The sequence below is a fragment of the Neolamprologus brichardi genome, chromosome 7 (genome assembly GCF_056152115.1).
Source record: "Neolamprologus brichardi isolate AB-2024 chromosome 7, ASM5615211v1, whole genome shotgun sequence".
Lineage (NCBI taxonomy): Eukaryota > Metazoa > Chordata > Actinopteri > Cichliformes > Cichlidae > Neolamprologus > Neolamprologus brichardi.
The window spans coordinates 10,563,541-10,580,147 of record NC_142110.1 but is presented as its reverse complement, the minus strand read 5'-3'; the positions used below and the strand labels follow the sequence as shown (position 1 = coordinate 10,580,147).

Genomic DNA, 16,607 nt, shown 5'->3' with positions numbered 1-16,607 from the left:
CTGATAATGGATCAGTGTACCATGATCCATTTTAACCCAAGGTCAAGTCATGTACTTTGGCATCAATTCTCTTTTTGCTGTTGTTTATGCAGTACGTTGAGTCATTGTGAAATGTTATGGACATGATTTAAAACAACACTCAGGAGATGTTGTGTTGAAACGCTATAGAGAAACGTGCTTGAATGATTTCATTTTGAAAAGCACGTTTTTGAGATTTAAACTTAGCATCTTGGCATCATCTCCCTCCTAAATATACAACAGTCAATCCTTCACAAAGTACACCTGCTTTCTGAATTGCAATAGCCACACAAGCCTCCCTGCTGGATGGTTTTCGGACAGCTGTCATTTCTCCTTGATTTATTTCGAGAAGAACATTGGCTGAATACACCTGCTCTTTTTTTCAGACTCTGACTTTCACCTGCATGACAACTTGTTTTATTCTAACTTTTAGCAAACGAGAAGATCTGATTGGTTTCAGCTCACTGGTGCGCATTCCAAAAGCATAAGTTATTAATGTTACCTGCCCAGATTTGTAAACAAGAGACTGCTTTTTGCATTACTATAATTCACCTGTCACGCACTGTTGCTGTGCTATGGTTCACTGCCTGGAATATGTAAAATAAATATTGTCTTTAATCTATAGGTAATGTGTCCCTTGTGAGTCGACTGATCCTGGATGCAGGTTTGACAGCTGAACTGGTTAAACTTTGGAGCGAGCAGACCGTGTGAGTGCCAAAACTTTTAGGTCTTGTGTATTGAAAGCAATGCAAATAAACAAATCTGAAAATCTGCACTTCAATAAAATAGTGATAGGGAATTTAAATCAATTTTCAATATTATGTGGTGATACTCAGGCAAAAGATGATGATTAGAATACAAAATTTCAAATTTGGATTCATTGCTCCATAAGACCTGTTGCAACAGATGTTCAATCCAGTTCTTGTATTATTTTCTCCCTTCTTCCCATCTTGATTTGCTTCATCCCATTGAGACCATATCTGATGAGGCTTCAGCAAACACTAGATGTAGCAGGTGTTTGCTGGAATTGTTTCCTGTTTCCTAATTACATGACTTTCAGATAGAGTTATCTGCTGTAGCTAGTTTTTTTGTTTTATAGATCTCTCAAGTCTTTTTTTGTCCTCAAAACAATTTTTTTATCGAAACACTGCATATAGTGCTGGGATAAGCCATTTTTTCAGCTAATAGCACTTTGAAAATATTTTTGGTGCAAAAATACTATTTCATCTATGTCAAGCCATTTTTCATATTCAGCTAAAAAAGTTAAGGCAAATTATGTATTGTTTTAAATAGGCTGCTAATGATGTGCCTGAAGATACAATTTAAAATAGGTTATTTGCTAAGTTGTCTGTGTAGAGATGAAACAGGTTAATCCCTTGAGTTTGGTCCATTTTTTATGCTTGAATGAGACATATGTCAGTGTAAAGTGATTTAAAAAACAAACCAAAAACACCCTTGCCATTCATTTTAAAATGCTCAGCTACAAGGACTCCAGCGGTCTCCAACTCCAAGCCTCAACGGCCGGTGTCCTGCAGGTTTTAGATATCACCCTGGGTCAACACACCTGAATCAAATGATTAGTTCATTACCAGGCCTCGAGAACTTCAAGACATGTTGAGGAGGTAATTTAGCCATTTAAATCAGCTGTGTTGGATCCTGCAGACATTAGCTGTAGCACACCGGACCTTGAGGCCTGGAGTCGGACACCCTGGACTAGAGGGTTAGGGTTCAGAGTTGAAAATGAGCGAAAAAGCAGCTAATGTCTAAAGAAAAACTTTGAAAGACTTTTAGAAAACCTGGGAAATTACTGCCTAACACCATCCATTCATCCATCCACCCATCCAAATTAAGTACAAGTCACAAAACCCTTATGGACAAAAAAACTATGCACCATGGCCCCTCACCCAGATTGGGGTTACTGGCCCCACCCTGGAGCCAGGCCCACGGGGACATTGCTGGCAAAAGTCTGGTGATAAATAAGCTACATCATTCCACCACCCATAGGAGGCGCTGTAGAAGTCTGGTGCAGTATGAATCAGATGGTGGTTGAAGCCAGAGGCCTTGGCAGTCCGATCCCCTGAAACTGCTTTGGTTACATAGAATGCCATGGCTCTGGTGGGAAAGGAAGCTTAAGATAGTGCTAGTGATGAGGCCTAGTGATACTGGCTAAATTTAATTGGACTTTGGCCAGACGTCTGATTGAATCCAGCCAGGGAGATACTTGTACACCCCCCAAACGCCACGAAGAGGGTGGTGTTTTCGCAGTGGATGAGACGGTTGCTTCCCTGCACCTCTGGGTCAGGGAATGGCCTTCTGGGAATCCCTGAGTTGGGGTGCTGGAAGGTGCCCCATCTGGAGACTCCATTGTCTTGCGAAATGACAGCGTGACCTGAAGGAATGTGATTGTGATGTCTTAAAAGAATTACAAAGTCTTGTGGCTCGTTGGAAGGAAAATTTAAAGAAATGAGGGGTGACTCAAGACATTTGCACAGTATTATATACATTACAGAATACTGTGCAGTGGAAAACTTTGTTCTGTTTGTACACCACTGCTCTGAACTACCCTAGCTGATGATTACTTCATGCACAGTTTATTGGCTGAGCCAACGTTTCACTTCTTTCTTGTCTGCCATGGATGATTTGATCACAACTTATGAGTGAAATATGATGAAAGCAAAGTATAAAATGCATATCACACCCAACCACATTGTGCTTTGCCAAGACGCTGTTTTGAGGGGAAAATAAAATAATTACGTCAGTGTGTTTGCTTTTATGGTATGCCCCCTTGTCTGAAATAATCCCAGCACACATTTACACACACTGAAGGGTATCTATGACATATAGAGACAATCGAATGGGTATAAAACAGTTTGTGTCTGTAGTCTGATCTCAGTTCACAAAAGCTCTTTTTCTGTAATTGTGAGTGTGATTGACTTTGATGTTTGATTTTCTGTTGCTTTCCATGTTCTCAGGGATGGGATAGTGGCCAGGTTTGTAGCTACAGATGGAGGAATCACAAGAGTCTATCCAAGAAGGTACTCTTAGTTTTTTCTTTGTATTTACATTGCTATCATTAGCATTGGGAAATATCACTGAATTCTTTCCCCAAATACCTTCTGGTGAAAATGTGTAAAATGAAAATTGATACAGACTGTAATACTCTTAGGTTGAATGGTTTTGGCTGCTTTACTCACTTGCTTCACTGGGCTATTTTACAGAACATGGAAGATTAAGCTCTTTCAGCTGAACTCCCAGGGCTTGCCAGACCAGTATAGGACAGGGGTTAAAACTACAAAAACCACAGCCAAATACAGCAGTTTTTCCTCAATTTCTCCTCAATTGCCTGAACAACATTTAGGGGCTCCACTTTTCAAATATACAGCAACATTGCAACTAAAACTGAATGCACATAGTCTTTGTTCTCACAATCAAAAACACAATATACAGTTCGTTATTGCTTTTATTATAAGGACGTCACACCCTACAAAGGGTGTGAGCCTATTTTTATGAGTTTCAACTGGCTATCGATTAAAATATGAGTTGTTTAGAAAGATCAAACACATTTACTTGGTGTTTTATGGCTGTAACAGACCCCATATAATATTACACACCTTTGTTAATGTTTTCAGCGCTGGGGAAGAGTGGACTGAGAATCCTGAGACATATGAGTCAAGTTTCTACAAGCGGACCCTGGACAATGAAATTTATATTTTCACAGCTCCATCTTTCAACGGCAAGTTTTCTGAAAGGTTTGGATTTGCATGCACATTTCTGTGTGTGAGGATCTTCAGTGTGGTCTGGCACTGAGCCTTTTCTGTTCTCTGCCTTTGGACGCCATCCCAACCCTACTGGCAGAGATCAGGCTCTCAGCCCTCTGATATCACTCTCTTTATCCTTCTTCTTTTCCCGCTGTGTCTTAAAGTGCTCATCCCCACCTTCCCTCCCTTCTGTCCTGTATACTTCCTGTCATCTCCGCTGATCACTCTAACAGACATCAGTGCAGTGATGAAGCCATGCTTAAAGCTCCAGTACACGTGACTAGATTAACACGTGTTAGCTTTACAGGGTCAGCTCTTGTAAATTTCAACGGATAAAAATGTATGGAATTTTGCACTGGGAGTGGAAATTGCTCTCTGCTGCATACTTCTAAACATGATTTCAATTAAATTGCAATGATAAAAGATCATCTAACCTTCTTTCATCTTTTTCCAAATTGCAGCAGAGAGTGGGGAGTCTGTGTCTGAGTCAGGTATTCTGGTGAGCAAAGCAGTGGATCTTGTCATTAATGAAGTCACGCTCAAACCAGCAGGTCAGTCTTGCTAATACCACGCTGATTGCTTCTTGTGATGAAACACAAATAAAAAGACCTCTGCCTGTTTTGTGGTTTGTTCTGTAGTGGTGGGAGTGAAACTCAATGTCTCATTCTGGATGAACAGTTTCATGAATGCCACACTGAAACTGAATGTAAGCTGTTCATTTTATTGTTTGAAATATCTAAGAAATGTATATTTTACTGAACTTTTTTTTGCCTCACTCACTTTATTTCCTTTTAGTGCAAAGATGAGATTTGCGGCTGTCTAAGGAATGACAAGGTATAACCATATAAAAAACTACCAGTTTATTTAAATACTTTTTTTTGAACGCTTTTCCAGTTGTTTAACACTTTTTATCCTCCAGCATGTGGACTGTGTGATACTGGATGATGGAGGATTTCTTCTCATGTCCAACAAGGATGAGTACATTACCCTGGTGAGTTATCATCAGCAATCTTTACATTATTGCAAACATGTAAGCTTCACTAATTTGGAACATTCCTTTTGCTCTCTACAAATTGTGATCATAAAAATGTGTGGCCACATGTTCAGAAGGGGCGACTTTTCCAGCAGTCATGTTTCTTGTCTTTTCTATTCATTTTTTTACTTGTCTACAAACTCAGTTCCTCTTACCTTTGACAGAGAAATTCATCAATCATATATACGGGTCAAATAAAGGACTTATGACTCATTTACAAGAATGGCCTGTTTGCTTTTAGCCCTACTTTTCTACTACAGCAGTGGACCCATGTGTCTGGTAAAGTAGAGCACTAGACTCTGGACGAAGATCAAAGGGAAGGCTCCGATGGGTCTTAGTCAATCATGGAAGCTGTACTGAACTGTTTCCCCGTGTGTATGTGAGAAGTCCGCTCAACTGTGTTAACTCCACTCTTTTAGGCTGCCTTCAGCCCCAGCCTGTCAGTTGTAGGATATACTGTGAGCTCAAAAACATCTCATGTCAGTCAAGATAGGACATCTGCTGTCTTTGATCCATTCTACCATCACAAAATCTGACACATACAGTTTACTGTCTTTGAGTATTCTTTTCCACATTGTGAAACAATTGATGTCTTCAGAGACGATGCCAAACCTTTTGTGCTATTGAAGAAAAGTAAATGTATGCAGTGGCAGTAGTTCTATGATCCAGAAAAAGGATCCCTTTATTAGGCTTAACAGTACACCTCTTCACTTAGAATCTTTTCCAATCTATAATAGAAGAAGTGGAATTCTTAAGACTAAAAATCTTGTTCTGGGCCATGGATTCAGATATATAGCATTGCCTAAGATGTGTTTCAATGACAAAGAAGAATTAACCGCTTAATAACCTAATACACAGGGTTAAGTCAACATGATGAAGTCCTGTAACAATGACCTCAGTCGAGCATCAACATGTGTAATTGGTGACTGGAGGATTCCACCACTTTCTATCTAGCGAGATCATATGCCCTCTGTGAAAAATTTGAATGGGAAAGCAGTATAGTGCATGTACTTCACATAGTACAATCTGATTGGTCCCAAACTCATCCTTCAGCATAACAGCCACAAACATGCTTTTGTAAAGGACTGTTTTTAGCCACAAGTAAAACAAAGAGTCTCATAACAGATGGCAAAGCCCCACAGAGTGCTGATCTCAACATCACTGAGTCAGTGTGGGCTTACATGAAGGCTCTGAGACAACCCAAATCCACAACAGAAGAAGAAGAAGAGAAGCAAAGTTTGTGTGGAAAGGTCTACATTTTTGTGAACGACTCACCTGCCAAGCAAAGTTATGATTTTGTACTAAGTCTACAAGAAAAGTTAAAGCTAGCTGTGAAAAAAATGTTTGATTTGGGAAAAAAAACAACTAATTGAAACAATATTGCGTATTTGCATAATTAAAAAATATACAGGAAATGACGTAAGTTTATCAGTTTTGTCAAATTTGCCATCACAACAGTCATGAGGACGCTTTGTTGCACATGTGTTTATTTAGACTACGATGTTTGTATAAATGTGGCTCATCTACCTCTGCAAAGTGCTGTGTTTGTATTCTAATACCTTTTTTGAACTTGCATCTTTCCCATGGAAACTCTCTACATATTAAAGCATCAAATACTAAAAATAATACAATTTAAAATTTAAAAAATTGCAATTTATAAAAAAAAATAGGTTACACATTAACTAACCTAAAAATAACTAACAAATCGATTAATGGGTTGTAAATTAATAGTTATTAAAACAGCAATAAATACTGCTAAATAAATACTGTCCATTGTCAGTCATTGTTAAACTAACTCACACCTGATGATGATCACTGAGCATGTATAATATTTTAATTTAAATTTATTTTTGTTGTTGTTTCTTATAATAGAAAATTGTAATTTTATGGAATATAGATGAGGTGATAAAATTAAATTTTAATTACATCGGCACACATAATTTTTAAAGCCTTATGTAGTGTTTAATGGTATCTCTATTTGTTGACAATTCCCACGTACAGTATAATGGTCATTTTGTTATAAAGTTTTTATCACTGACCTATGAGCCTGTTCTCATTTTCAGGGTATTTAAATATTTTGGTTTTATAAAAGTTGCTGGTATGGAAAGTTTTTTTACTTTATCATTACAGCTAACATTTTTCATCCAAAACTGCATTTGTTTCCTAAACTGTTTAAGTACTTTTGGTACCTAAAGCTAACTGGTGAACAAAACAGAACACAAATAATAGTACATGTTGCAGTTATTTGACTGACTCCAGTGCCAATCTGCCCGACTTTTTATGGAAACTTAAAAAGGTATACTGTAACATAGAAAACATTTTCAGTTTTACAATAGCTATCAAGATAATATTTCTAGATACCCAATACCATTTACAAACGTTTACTTAGGCAGTATCATTCAACAGCATAGCATACATTTTTATTGCTATGCAGATGATATCCAGCTTTATTTATCCATACGGCCACATAACACACAGCAATCGGCTAAACTGCAGGAATGTCTTAAAGATGTAAAGACGTAGATGACCTTTACATTTCTGCTTCTAAATTTTAATAAAACTGAGGTTATTTACTAAAACAAAGCATCTACCAAATACTTACTCTGGATGACATTACCTTGGCCTCCAGTAACACTATGAGGAAAGTTAGAGTTGTTTTTGACCAGGATATGACCTGGTCGTTTGGAATCCTTCGCACATACAAGGTCTTGAATAATTAGGCTTCATCTTACGTTAAAGACCTCATAGTACCCTACTCCAATAAGGCAGTTTGCTCTACAACTGCTGGGTGACTTGTGGTTCCCAAGATGCGAGGTAGAATGGGGAAAAAGTAGAATGGGAGGAAGAGCTGCCAGATTTCAGGCCAAGAAACAGCTCTCAGTTTGGATTCAGGAGACAGACGCCCTCTCTGCTTTTAAGATCAGGCTGAACGCTCTCCCTTTTTGATAAAGTATGGCCCCCTCTCCCTGAGCCTGGTTCTGTCAGAAATTTCTTCCTACTAAAAGGAAGATTTTCCTTGTCAGTGTTTCCAAGTGCTTGCTTAAAGGGGTTGTTTGATTGTTGGAATTTTCTCTGTATTATTGTAGGGTATTTAACTTATAAATAAAATTAACCGGGAAAAAAGCTATTAACCTCAGACAAGAGGTTCATATATATATATATATATATATATATATATATATATATATATATATATATATAAGATGATGATCAATGATGGAATATATTCTACAACTTTAACTCTAATGATTACTTATTTAAGTTGGTAGAGTTATGTTGGACTAACATTTTGATGCAAAACCTCTCAAAAGTCTTCAGCTGACTTAATAACTGCTAATATCTGCTATGTGAGGGTCATACTGTAGCATATGATTTACATCATTATCATACTCATCAAACCATTCGCTGAACCCTTGTGCCCTATGAATAAGGCGTTGTCATTCTGTAAGAATGCAGTGATATTAGAATAGAAATGTTTTCCTCACTGGATAAAGATAGATCACTTAGAACAGCGCTGTAATGATTTTTTAATGACCCATACGTCTAAGGGGATAAAAAGGGTACCTCAACCCTGCAAGCAAAACACTTACTTAATAGTGCCACTGCCTTTTCTGTTAATTTACTTATACTCCAACCAATGCTACTTTAAGGTAAGTAGGACCCAACTCGGTGCTTTGTTTACAAAAAAACAAAACAAAACAAGCCTTACTTTTACACTGCTCTTACTCTCTGTTATGTTTTGTGTCTGTGTGTGTGTGTGTATATATGTGAACCTGTCTAGATAGGTCAGTTTTTTGGTGAGGTGGATCCAGTGCTGATGACCAACCTGGTCAACACCTCCCTGTACTCCTTGAACAAGACTTACGACTATCAGTCTGTCTGTGATCCAGAGAAAGACAGCAAGGCAGCAGCTGGACCCCGCTCCGTCTATGTGGTTAGAAACCTCACTGAAACCATTACTGTATATGTTATTTGGTTTCTATTTGTGCAATAGTAATATATTAACGTAAAAAAACAGAATTTATTAGTTAATTTGATTTATGAAGCCTTACTAGCTTTGTCGGAGGCTTTTTTGTGCTTATTTTTTCACTAGCACTTTCTTTTCCTGTCTTTCTACAGCCTACCATTGCAGACTTTCTCAGTATTGGCTGGTGGGCATCCACTGCTGCCTGGTGAGTGTAGAGGTTGTGTGCTTGTGCTTCTATGTTTCATTGATTTGCGTGTGCATGTTAGAGTGGGAGCACACTTGTATTTCAGGGTGGGAGTTTGTACGGGAGTGGACTTGCATGCTGTTGAAGGATGAAGTTGGCTGGGTCAGTGTAAGACAAGGGCAGTTACACAACATGATACCGCATCATTTTCTGCTTAGCTGTCCAACTGCAATATAACCAGCTTTTAAAATAGAATGCCTGATACTTCCCATGACATTTACATCACCAGTTACTCTAACTTTAGACAGATGTGTTGCTTTTACTAAACAGCTATTGGTCGAACGTAGTTTTAAAAAACAAGCTGTTCAGGCGATTTGTTGCCTCCTACATGTGACTCATTTTGTTTTTGTTTTTACTTTTTATTGTTTTTTCCTAGGTCAGTACTTCAGCAGCTCTTCTTGGGTCTCATGTTCCCCAGCCTTCTACAGGCAGGCAAGTAACATAAGCTGTGCATAACCATCAGTCTTAGTTTGAAGAGACAGAGGTCTGTCACTCCCGTTTTAATCCATGCATTTCTCACTAATCCTCTTTTCTATTAAACGTCCCTCTTATTTCTAGCAGAGTCGACGGATGACGACATATCAGATGCCATGTTTAAAGAAAGCTGTATCACAGAGCAGACTCAATATTTCTTTGACAACGACGAAAAATCCTACTCAGGTGTCCTGGACTGTGGAAACTGTTCCAGGTATGTGTATGTTAGTTCCCAAGACTCCCCATATGCTTCCAGCTTAGTGGCTCTTTCCACTGATGCTCTGAATGACTTTAAATGGCTGTTGTTGAAGATTTTCAGCTTCTTGCTGGGCGTCCATCTGTTTAATGGCCTGTGGGGATTGATCCAGAAAAGAATTGGTTTCCTGGTTTCTTTCTGTTTTGCAGGCTGATTTCAGACAGCTGCTTTCTGATGAGTTCTGATCACACGCAGATTACCTTGATCTGTCAGAGCCCGGAATTGGAGAGGAAAGCACAAAAAGCCTTTTTTATCTGTTTTTCTTCCTTTACACTCTGGCTGTATGTCAAACTCACTAATACACACATTTACAGGCCGCTGCACATTTGCTTTGCTGTAACCTACGTTTGTATCACTTTGGGCTGTCTGAGGGGGTTAAATATGGCTGTAATTTCTGGGTGTTATGAGTCCCACGTGTCTGATGCTTTACTCCCCAAAGTTAACAACTGTAGACACAGATACTTTAATGACTACCATAAAAAGTCAATCCCATGAGGAAGGAGGTGGTATGAAGTGCACTGTTTGTGCATAACTGAACACATACCTGCATGTACATGTGTGCTGCGTTGGTACCACGTTATACGTGCTTTATTTTCCTTTTTTCTAGGATGTACCGTGCTGAGAAGCTGCCAAACACCAACCTTGTGTTTTTAATCACTGATGCCAAAGCAACATGTTTGTCATGTGACCCCAGACCACTGCGACAGGCTGAACAGCCCTGTATCCTTTCACTCGGCTTAAAAACTGTACTTTCTTTTGTCTCTTCAATCCTCCATAAACCACATATATAGCAGCACTTTAACCTGTCAGTACGAGGACACACACCTAATAAGTGTGCAGTGGGTCCCCACTCAGTGTTCATGTGTGAACCGTAAACCAGATGCACAGCATATGAAAGGTGGTCTCACATTACTTCTAGATTAAATTTCTATGTTTAACTTCATCTGGGCTACAGGTTGCCATCAGGTTAAATTAAGATTAAGAGAAGGGGTGTGTGTGTATGTGTTCTGGATATGTGTTTGACAGATGTGTCTTTAATGTAGGTTTCTGTTGATTGGACAGTAAAGGTGTCATCACCAGAGGTCACCAGGGGGCCACTACAGAGCTGTCCATTTGGTAATAATAGCACTAAATGTTGCTGCCACAGCACATTAAATTATTAAACATTTTATAAACAATACTTCTAATCAATGATCAAGGCTACCTTTTGTCATATCAATAATCAAAATTTCTCTTACAGTCTCCAGTGTTTTCATATAAAAAGCTATTTTTAAAACAAATATTACTAAATAATGTTTGTTAATCTCTATTAGATGTGAAAAATTAAAATTTGTAAAAATTTGTAATTCGTATTTAGGTCTTTGAAGATTGCTGCCATCCATACTTCAGCAGTTGTTTCTCTTAAAAATGTGTTTTTTCTCTCCACTGTTGCTCCAGTGCTTACTCATAAGGGATCATTGTTGTCTGTCTAACTATAATGATGCACTGTTTGCAATATAAAGTACCTCAGCGTGACTGGCGGTGTCATTTTGTGCTATAAAAATGAAGTGTTTCTGAGTACATAACGACACATTATTGAGTTTTTATTGTTAAAATGTGCACAACTGCAATTTGAATTTTCCTGAGTGTCCTTCCAGCTGAAGGTCCAGATCCATGTGACATGGTTGATAAAGCCAGATATCGCAAAGGGCCGGACGTGTGCTTTGACAACAATGAATATGTAAGACACAGTCACATATGTGCCCTTGTGCAGAGAATATTTTCTGGAAACAGCTCTATTAGCCAGACTAAACGGTTGGCTTCTGTCAGTTTCTGTCTGGTTTTCATCAGCAATGTGCTTTCTGCATAGATTTAAAGCAATGAAAATTACCTGCCCTTTGAGCTTCCTTCATCTTTCATTTATCTATCCAGTTTCCATGTTATTTATCAGTTTTTAATATTCATTGACAATTCACTCATTTGTTTATATTCCTTTCTATCTTCTTGTCTCTCATCATTTTTTATTCTTCTTTTATGTTTCTGCTTCCCAATGGCTGCTGCTCTTGTCTGACAGGATGAACCTTTGTGCCCAGTCAGCAAAGGTTCTACAATGAGCCCTACACCTTTACTGTTGTTTCTGGTTCTGGCTTCAGGGTCAGTGCCGTCTCACTGCTTCAGAAGGCTCATTCCTAACATATTAACTTCTATGATATTCAAAGTTTCTTGGTGATTGCAAAAGTTCTTTTTAGGGGCAGTGTAAATCAGGTAGTATGATGGACATTCAATTAAAGCTGATTTATTTTTTTCACTTTTCCATTATGTTGTAATATGTAATATGTTGGTTATTACAATTTAAAAAGTTTTATAAACAGTAAAGATTTTAATTTCCATGAGGTATTATACTCACTAAAATAATTTAATAAGGAAATAGCTGATGAGAAAAAAAAATAAGAAGTATAACACAGCTTAATAAATAGGTGAGATCTTTTCTTTGTTGAATAATTCCCTTACTCGCAGAATGTTGCATCTATCTTATATTGTACATAATTTTGCACAATTTTGTTTAAAAAAAAATAATGTTTAAAGTATTGTACAAAGTTACTAGTGGACCTTTATGTATCATATCAGCTAAATCCGTAAAACAAAAGAGAAAAGCAGATAAATTATATGTGAACTCGTTGAGTCACCACCCAACTGAACAATTTATAAGACATCTAAATATTTGGAAAAAAAATATCTGGCATATCTTTGTGAACTCTGCCTTTCATTGTGCTATAAAGGAGTAGAACATACACACAACAGGCCACCAATTCATGTGCCTTTTGGTGTTTATATTATGAAGAGGCCATGCTGGGAAGCAGAAAGGGAGGGGAGGAATAACGTAGGAAGTAGATGAACGGAGTAAATGTAGGCCGTGTCCTTTTCCTCTCCCTTCTGTCCCATTACTTTTGGCTAAGTTCCTCATAGGAAGACAGTTTGTGTCCAGTCCAGTCCATTTTGTCACTGGAGTAAACAAAGGAAGCTTCACATGGCTTTCCTGCCCTTTGAATACAGAAGACCCCCACCTTTTTCTCCTAGGCCTTTGGCATGCACGGATATCCTGAATACTCCCATTAAATAAAAAAAAAAACAGCTACACACTGAAGCTACCAGGTGCAAGCCATTGCACAAAGATTGAGGTCTGAAAACACCTCTAAATATTTGAACAGAGCTGTTAAATTAATATTTCATTTTGGCAATGTGTTTGCTTGCTTTTTTGCTGACAGTTAAATAAAACATAAGTGTATATGTTGATACTGCTCTCGCTGATTATTATAACACTGGACCGGATAGTTATTTAGCCACAGAAAGAGCTAACCTTTCGCTGCATTTATCCAGGAAACACTCAAGGAGATAACACCATAAACTGTTGTTTTTACACTTCAGGTTCTGTATGGGTAAAACTAATGATATCTAAATAAATAATCTGTATGCGCTTAGTGTGCTGGGTAGATGTTTTTTGTCAATTTGGGATTAAGCCACACAGTTTTGAGTATTTCTGCTATGCTAACTATCTCCGGTTCCATCTAGTTATAACAGATATAATGTGGCAGGTATGTACGTTGTTGTTGTATCAAGGGGAAAGGGGGAAAACATGCTTCTCTAAAAACCTGTCAATCTTCAGTGTGAAAAGTAGACTTGATACAACACCGACAGTAGACTATAGAATGACTGAATTTGATATAGTATAATCATAAAATGCTTATTACTGTTAGTAGCAGCAGTAGTGGTGGTAGCAGGTGAGATAGAGCTTTTGAATGTCAGAGAAGACTGCTTCTAATTTACTTACACTTGATCTGTCCAACAGGAAGACGATTCTGATTGTGGAGGAGGGACTTGTCTAAGACCGAGCCTTTGGCCAGTGTTCGGGTTTCAGCTGCTGCTGTTGTGGCTCAGCACATCTTTGCAACACTCATGACCCCTACACGCGATTACATACACTCATACACTGATCATCAAGTCATTTCGCTGGAGGCCAGAAGACACTCGAGTTGCACCATACAGGATGTATGCAGAATATTTGCAACAAGACATTTTTATTTTCTCAAGACCAATATCAGCATTTCCATTTGCCAATGCCAAAGGGTGCTCATTCATTACCTCCTCATTATTTTCCAAGAAGAGAGACACATTTACTGTGCTCAGCGGCACTCGTTTTCATGATATACTCCTTAATATTCTCCTATGGTGCAAGAGTAAGAGCTAACCAAACCCTTTAATTCTGCCTCATTTTCTCTTGTGTGTCTGATTTATTTTGAGGAGGTTGAAAGACGTTTTCCCACTATGCCAACTAAATCTCATTCGAAGCCTGTATGTTCACTGACAGCATTGATTTGTGTGGTTGTCGGTATTGTTTGTTGCTTATTATATTCATTGTGTATGAATAAGTATGCTGTAAGGATCGTTTATTTTGGCAACCAGAGCAAGTATTAAGAGTATCCCTTTTGATTTGTTTTTAAATGTACTTTACCAACCTATCTACATTTCACTTTTGTACTCAAAATCAGTAAGCATTTTGTGTCTAGCTAGGTGTTGTATTGTAGCAGCATGTGCTCAGTACAGAGCGAAAGACAACACCGACTTTTTGACACCAAAGCTCCACACAGTACCAATGACCGCAAACCTACTAAAGAGAATCTGCACAATAGCTTAATTCGAGATATTCCTCCGATGTGGGTGTACATCAGTAAACAAGCTACATTATTAGCTAGATATTATAGATATTTCACCAAGAGATAAGTGAGGTCAGGTTGCATCCAATGTGATAATCTATTAGGATATTGCAATTTTACAAATATATTTGTACTTCAAGTGACAGCTTTGGTTGTCTTCAGTTTGATGCATCAAATTCCCAGTGCCTATGTAGTAAATCAAACTGTCTGGTATTTGAATGAAGCAACACATCAGATTTGTATTCTTACCACATATGCTTCTATGCTAACGCTTGCTGCAGTTTAGCAGAGAGGGTATCCCTTGCAGTAATTTGTTATGAAATAGTCTAAATCTGCTGCAGTTCTTCTAATTTTTTGGCTTACAGATAGGTGATGGAAACAACCGTTGACTTTGATGATGAGAGAGGAATATCATTCCCCTCTTTTGCCAAAACAAAGCTAAGCCAGGCTTGAGTTTGGGTTCCAACACCTCTCTTTATTAATCCTGTTTCTGTTTCCTTTCTGGATCGCCAGACTCAGGAGCCAAGATGACTTGTGAATGAGATCAGCATATCAAAATGACTGTTTCTTTGTTTTCTTGCTGTTCTCTTTATGCTTGTTTCCTCTTTGTGTTGCTCTATAAGTGCTGTGAAGCAGACGCTGAAGGCTCAGTGTCGAAATGCTGCAATGTCATGGGATGAGCTTGTTCTGTGTTTGAACTCTGTCTATGCCTACGATCAGCATCAGGGCATGCTGGAGAGAACTTTGAGAGCACTCTTTTACCAATGATAATTTTCCATTGCCTTACTTTGTCTTAGGTTTTAGTAAGTCATAAAGATCATACATAAGTTCATCTTTTCCCTGTTTTGTTTTGGGTTTTTTTAAGAATAAAAGTAACGTTCTCTCCACCTCGCCTTCATGGTGATATACTGGTGTGATCAGGTTATGCTGTCTAGCAAAGTTATGTGTTGACTTGTGTTTTACCCTGAGGGTCCCCTGTCTGTGTGCAGGCATGTATGTGTCCCTCCGATATCTGATTGTGCTTTAATACCGTACATGAAATACTCTTTTGTGGATCTTCACTAGCCTGAATAAATTTTGTATACATTTGTACACTAATACTATTTACTGTAAAAAAGAGAAAATGGAAGAAATGAAAAAAAATGTTTATAATATGGTGTTAGTTATTGTGCATATATAATAAATTCACAAAAAAACGTTGTATTAGTATGACCTGAGATTCTCCTTATTGCTCACATCTGGTCAGATGCTTTGGCTCCACTGGGAGCAGACCAAACATGTCATCCTTCCTGCTGACAGAGACAGCTGCTGAAAAAGAAAGACCATCTGCATTTGTGGTTCACTGTGTCCGTGTTGGTATATGAAGGAAGGGTGTGGGTTATTTGGGATTAGTCAAGTAGCTCTTTACACTACAGTTGTCTTATTAATGCCTAATTATCAAATTACTGAAAGAAAGTGCAACTTAACACCTGGCCGGCTAAAAAAACATCATGCCTAGTTTGTGTCTGACCGCACCCCAGATCTCTGATATGTGGGATTTGCGGTTGGGTGTTGTCATAGCCAATAGCCTGTCAACATCAGTACAAGAAGGTAATAGCTTAAATCATATTTCCATGGTCTTGGGTATTTATTTCCTAAATGTGCTGGCGGATGTGTGCTAAAATGTGTAAATGTTTGCAGCTTTATTTCATTTTATCTTTCATTCCAAAGTAAAGTCTAAATGTAGTTATGAAAGCACTTCATTTACTTCAGCATGAAAACACACTTGATCAAGCATAAGTTAAATACAGTAATTGTGCAGTTCAAATGACCACTCAAAGAAGTCTAAGTGCTACCTTAAAAGACAGGATTTAAGACATTTTTTTTCTTGTTCCACGTCCTTCATACTCCCTCAACTACACATATAAAACCATACACATCCATTTTTACATGATTTCTGGGGTGAGGAAGGCAGTGGCTCCTCTGGGTGGAAATCTTAGCTGTATGTAAGATGTCAAACAGAATGGCAGAGAGTGCCCCACTGAGTACTGTCAGAGGCCTCGGTGTTTTTGATTTTTGTGATGCCTGTTGCAGCATTATTGACACAGACAGCTCTGCTATCCCCTGCCTAAAGCAGCAATCAAATGTCAGATGCTAACACCAGTGAGCAGTTGAGCATAATCTACA

At 38.3% G+C, this 16,607-nt stretch overlaps 1 protein-coding gene across 1 annotated transcript in view; it reads left to right on the top strand.

The window, feature by feature from the left end:
* Nucleotides 1-15,627, top strand: part of cacna2d1 (calcium voltage-gated channel auxiliary subunit alpha2delta 1) — a 70,755-nt gene extending 55,128 nt beyond the window's left edge. Inside the window, exons 26-40 of the mRNA XM_087843074.1 lie at nucleotides 644-725; nucleotides 2,991-3,053; nucleotides 3,648-3,751; nucleotides 4,238-4,327; nucleotides 4,415-4,482; nucleotides 4,572-4,610; nucleotides 4,696-4,767; nucleotides 8,591-8,743; nucleotides 8,929-8,981; nucleotides 9,397-9,452; nucleotides 9,582-9,708; nucleotides 10,358-10,470; nucleotides 11,388-11,470; nucleotides 11,804-11,883; nucleotides 13,577-15,627. Of these exons, the coding sequence (XP_087699200.1) occupies nucleotides 644-725; nucleotides 2,991-3,053; nucleotides 3,648-3,751; nucleotides 4,238-4,327; nucleotides 4,415-4,482; nucleotides 4,572-4,610; nucleotides 4,696-4,767; nucleotides 8,591-8,743; nucleotides 8,929-8,981; nucleotides 9,397-9,452; nucleotides 9,582-9,708; nucleotides 10,358-10,470; nucleotides 11,388-11,470; nucleotides 11,804-11,883; nucleotides 13,577-13,613 (1,220 nt within the window). The 3' untranslated portion in view covers nucleotides 13,614-15,627. The remainder of the gene's footprint in view (nucleotides 1-643; nucleotides 726-2,990; nucleotides 3,054-3,647; nucleotides 3,752-4,237; nucleotides 4,328-4,414; nucleotides 4,483-4,571; nucleotides 4,611-4,695; nucleotides 4,768-8,590; nucleotides 8,744-8,928; nucleotides 8,982-9,396; nucleotides 9,453-9,581; nucleotides 9,709-10,357; nucleotides 10,471-11,387; nucleotides 11,471-11,803; nucleotides 11,884-13,576) is intronic.
* Nucleotides 15,628-16,607: the final 980 nt, after the last annotated feature.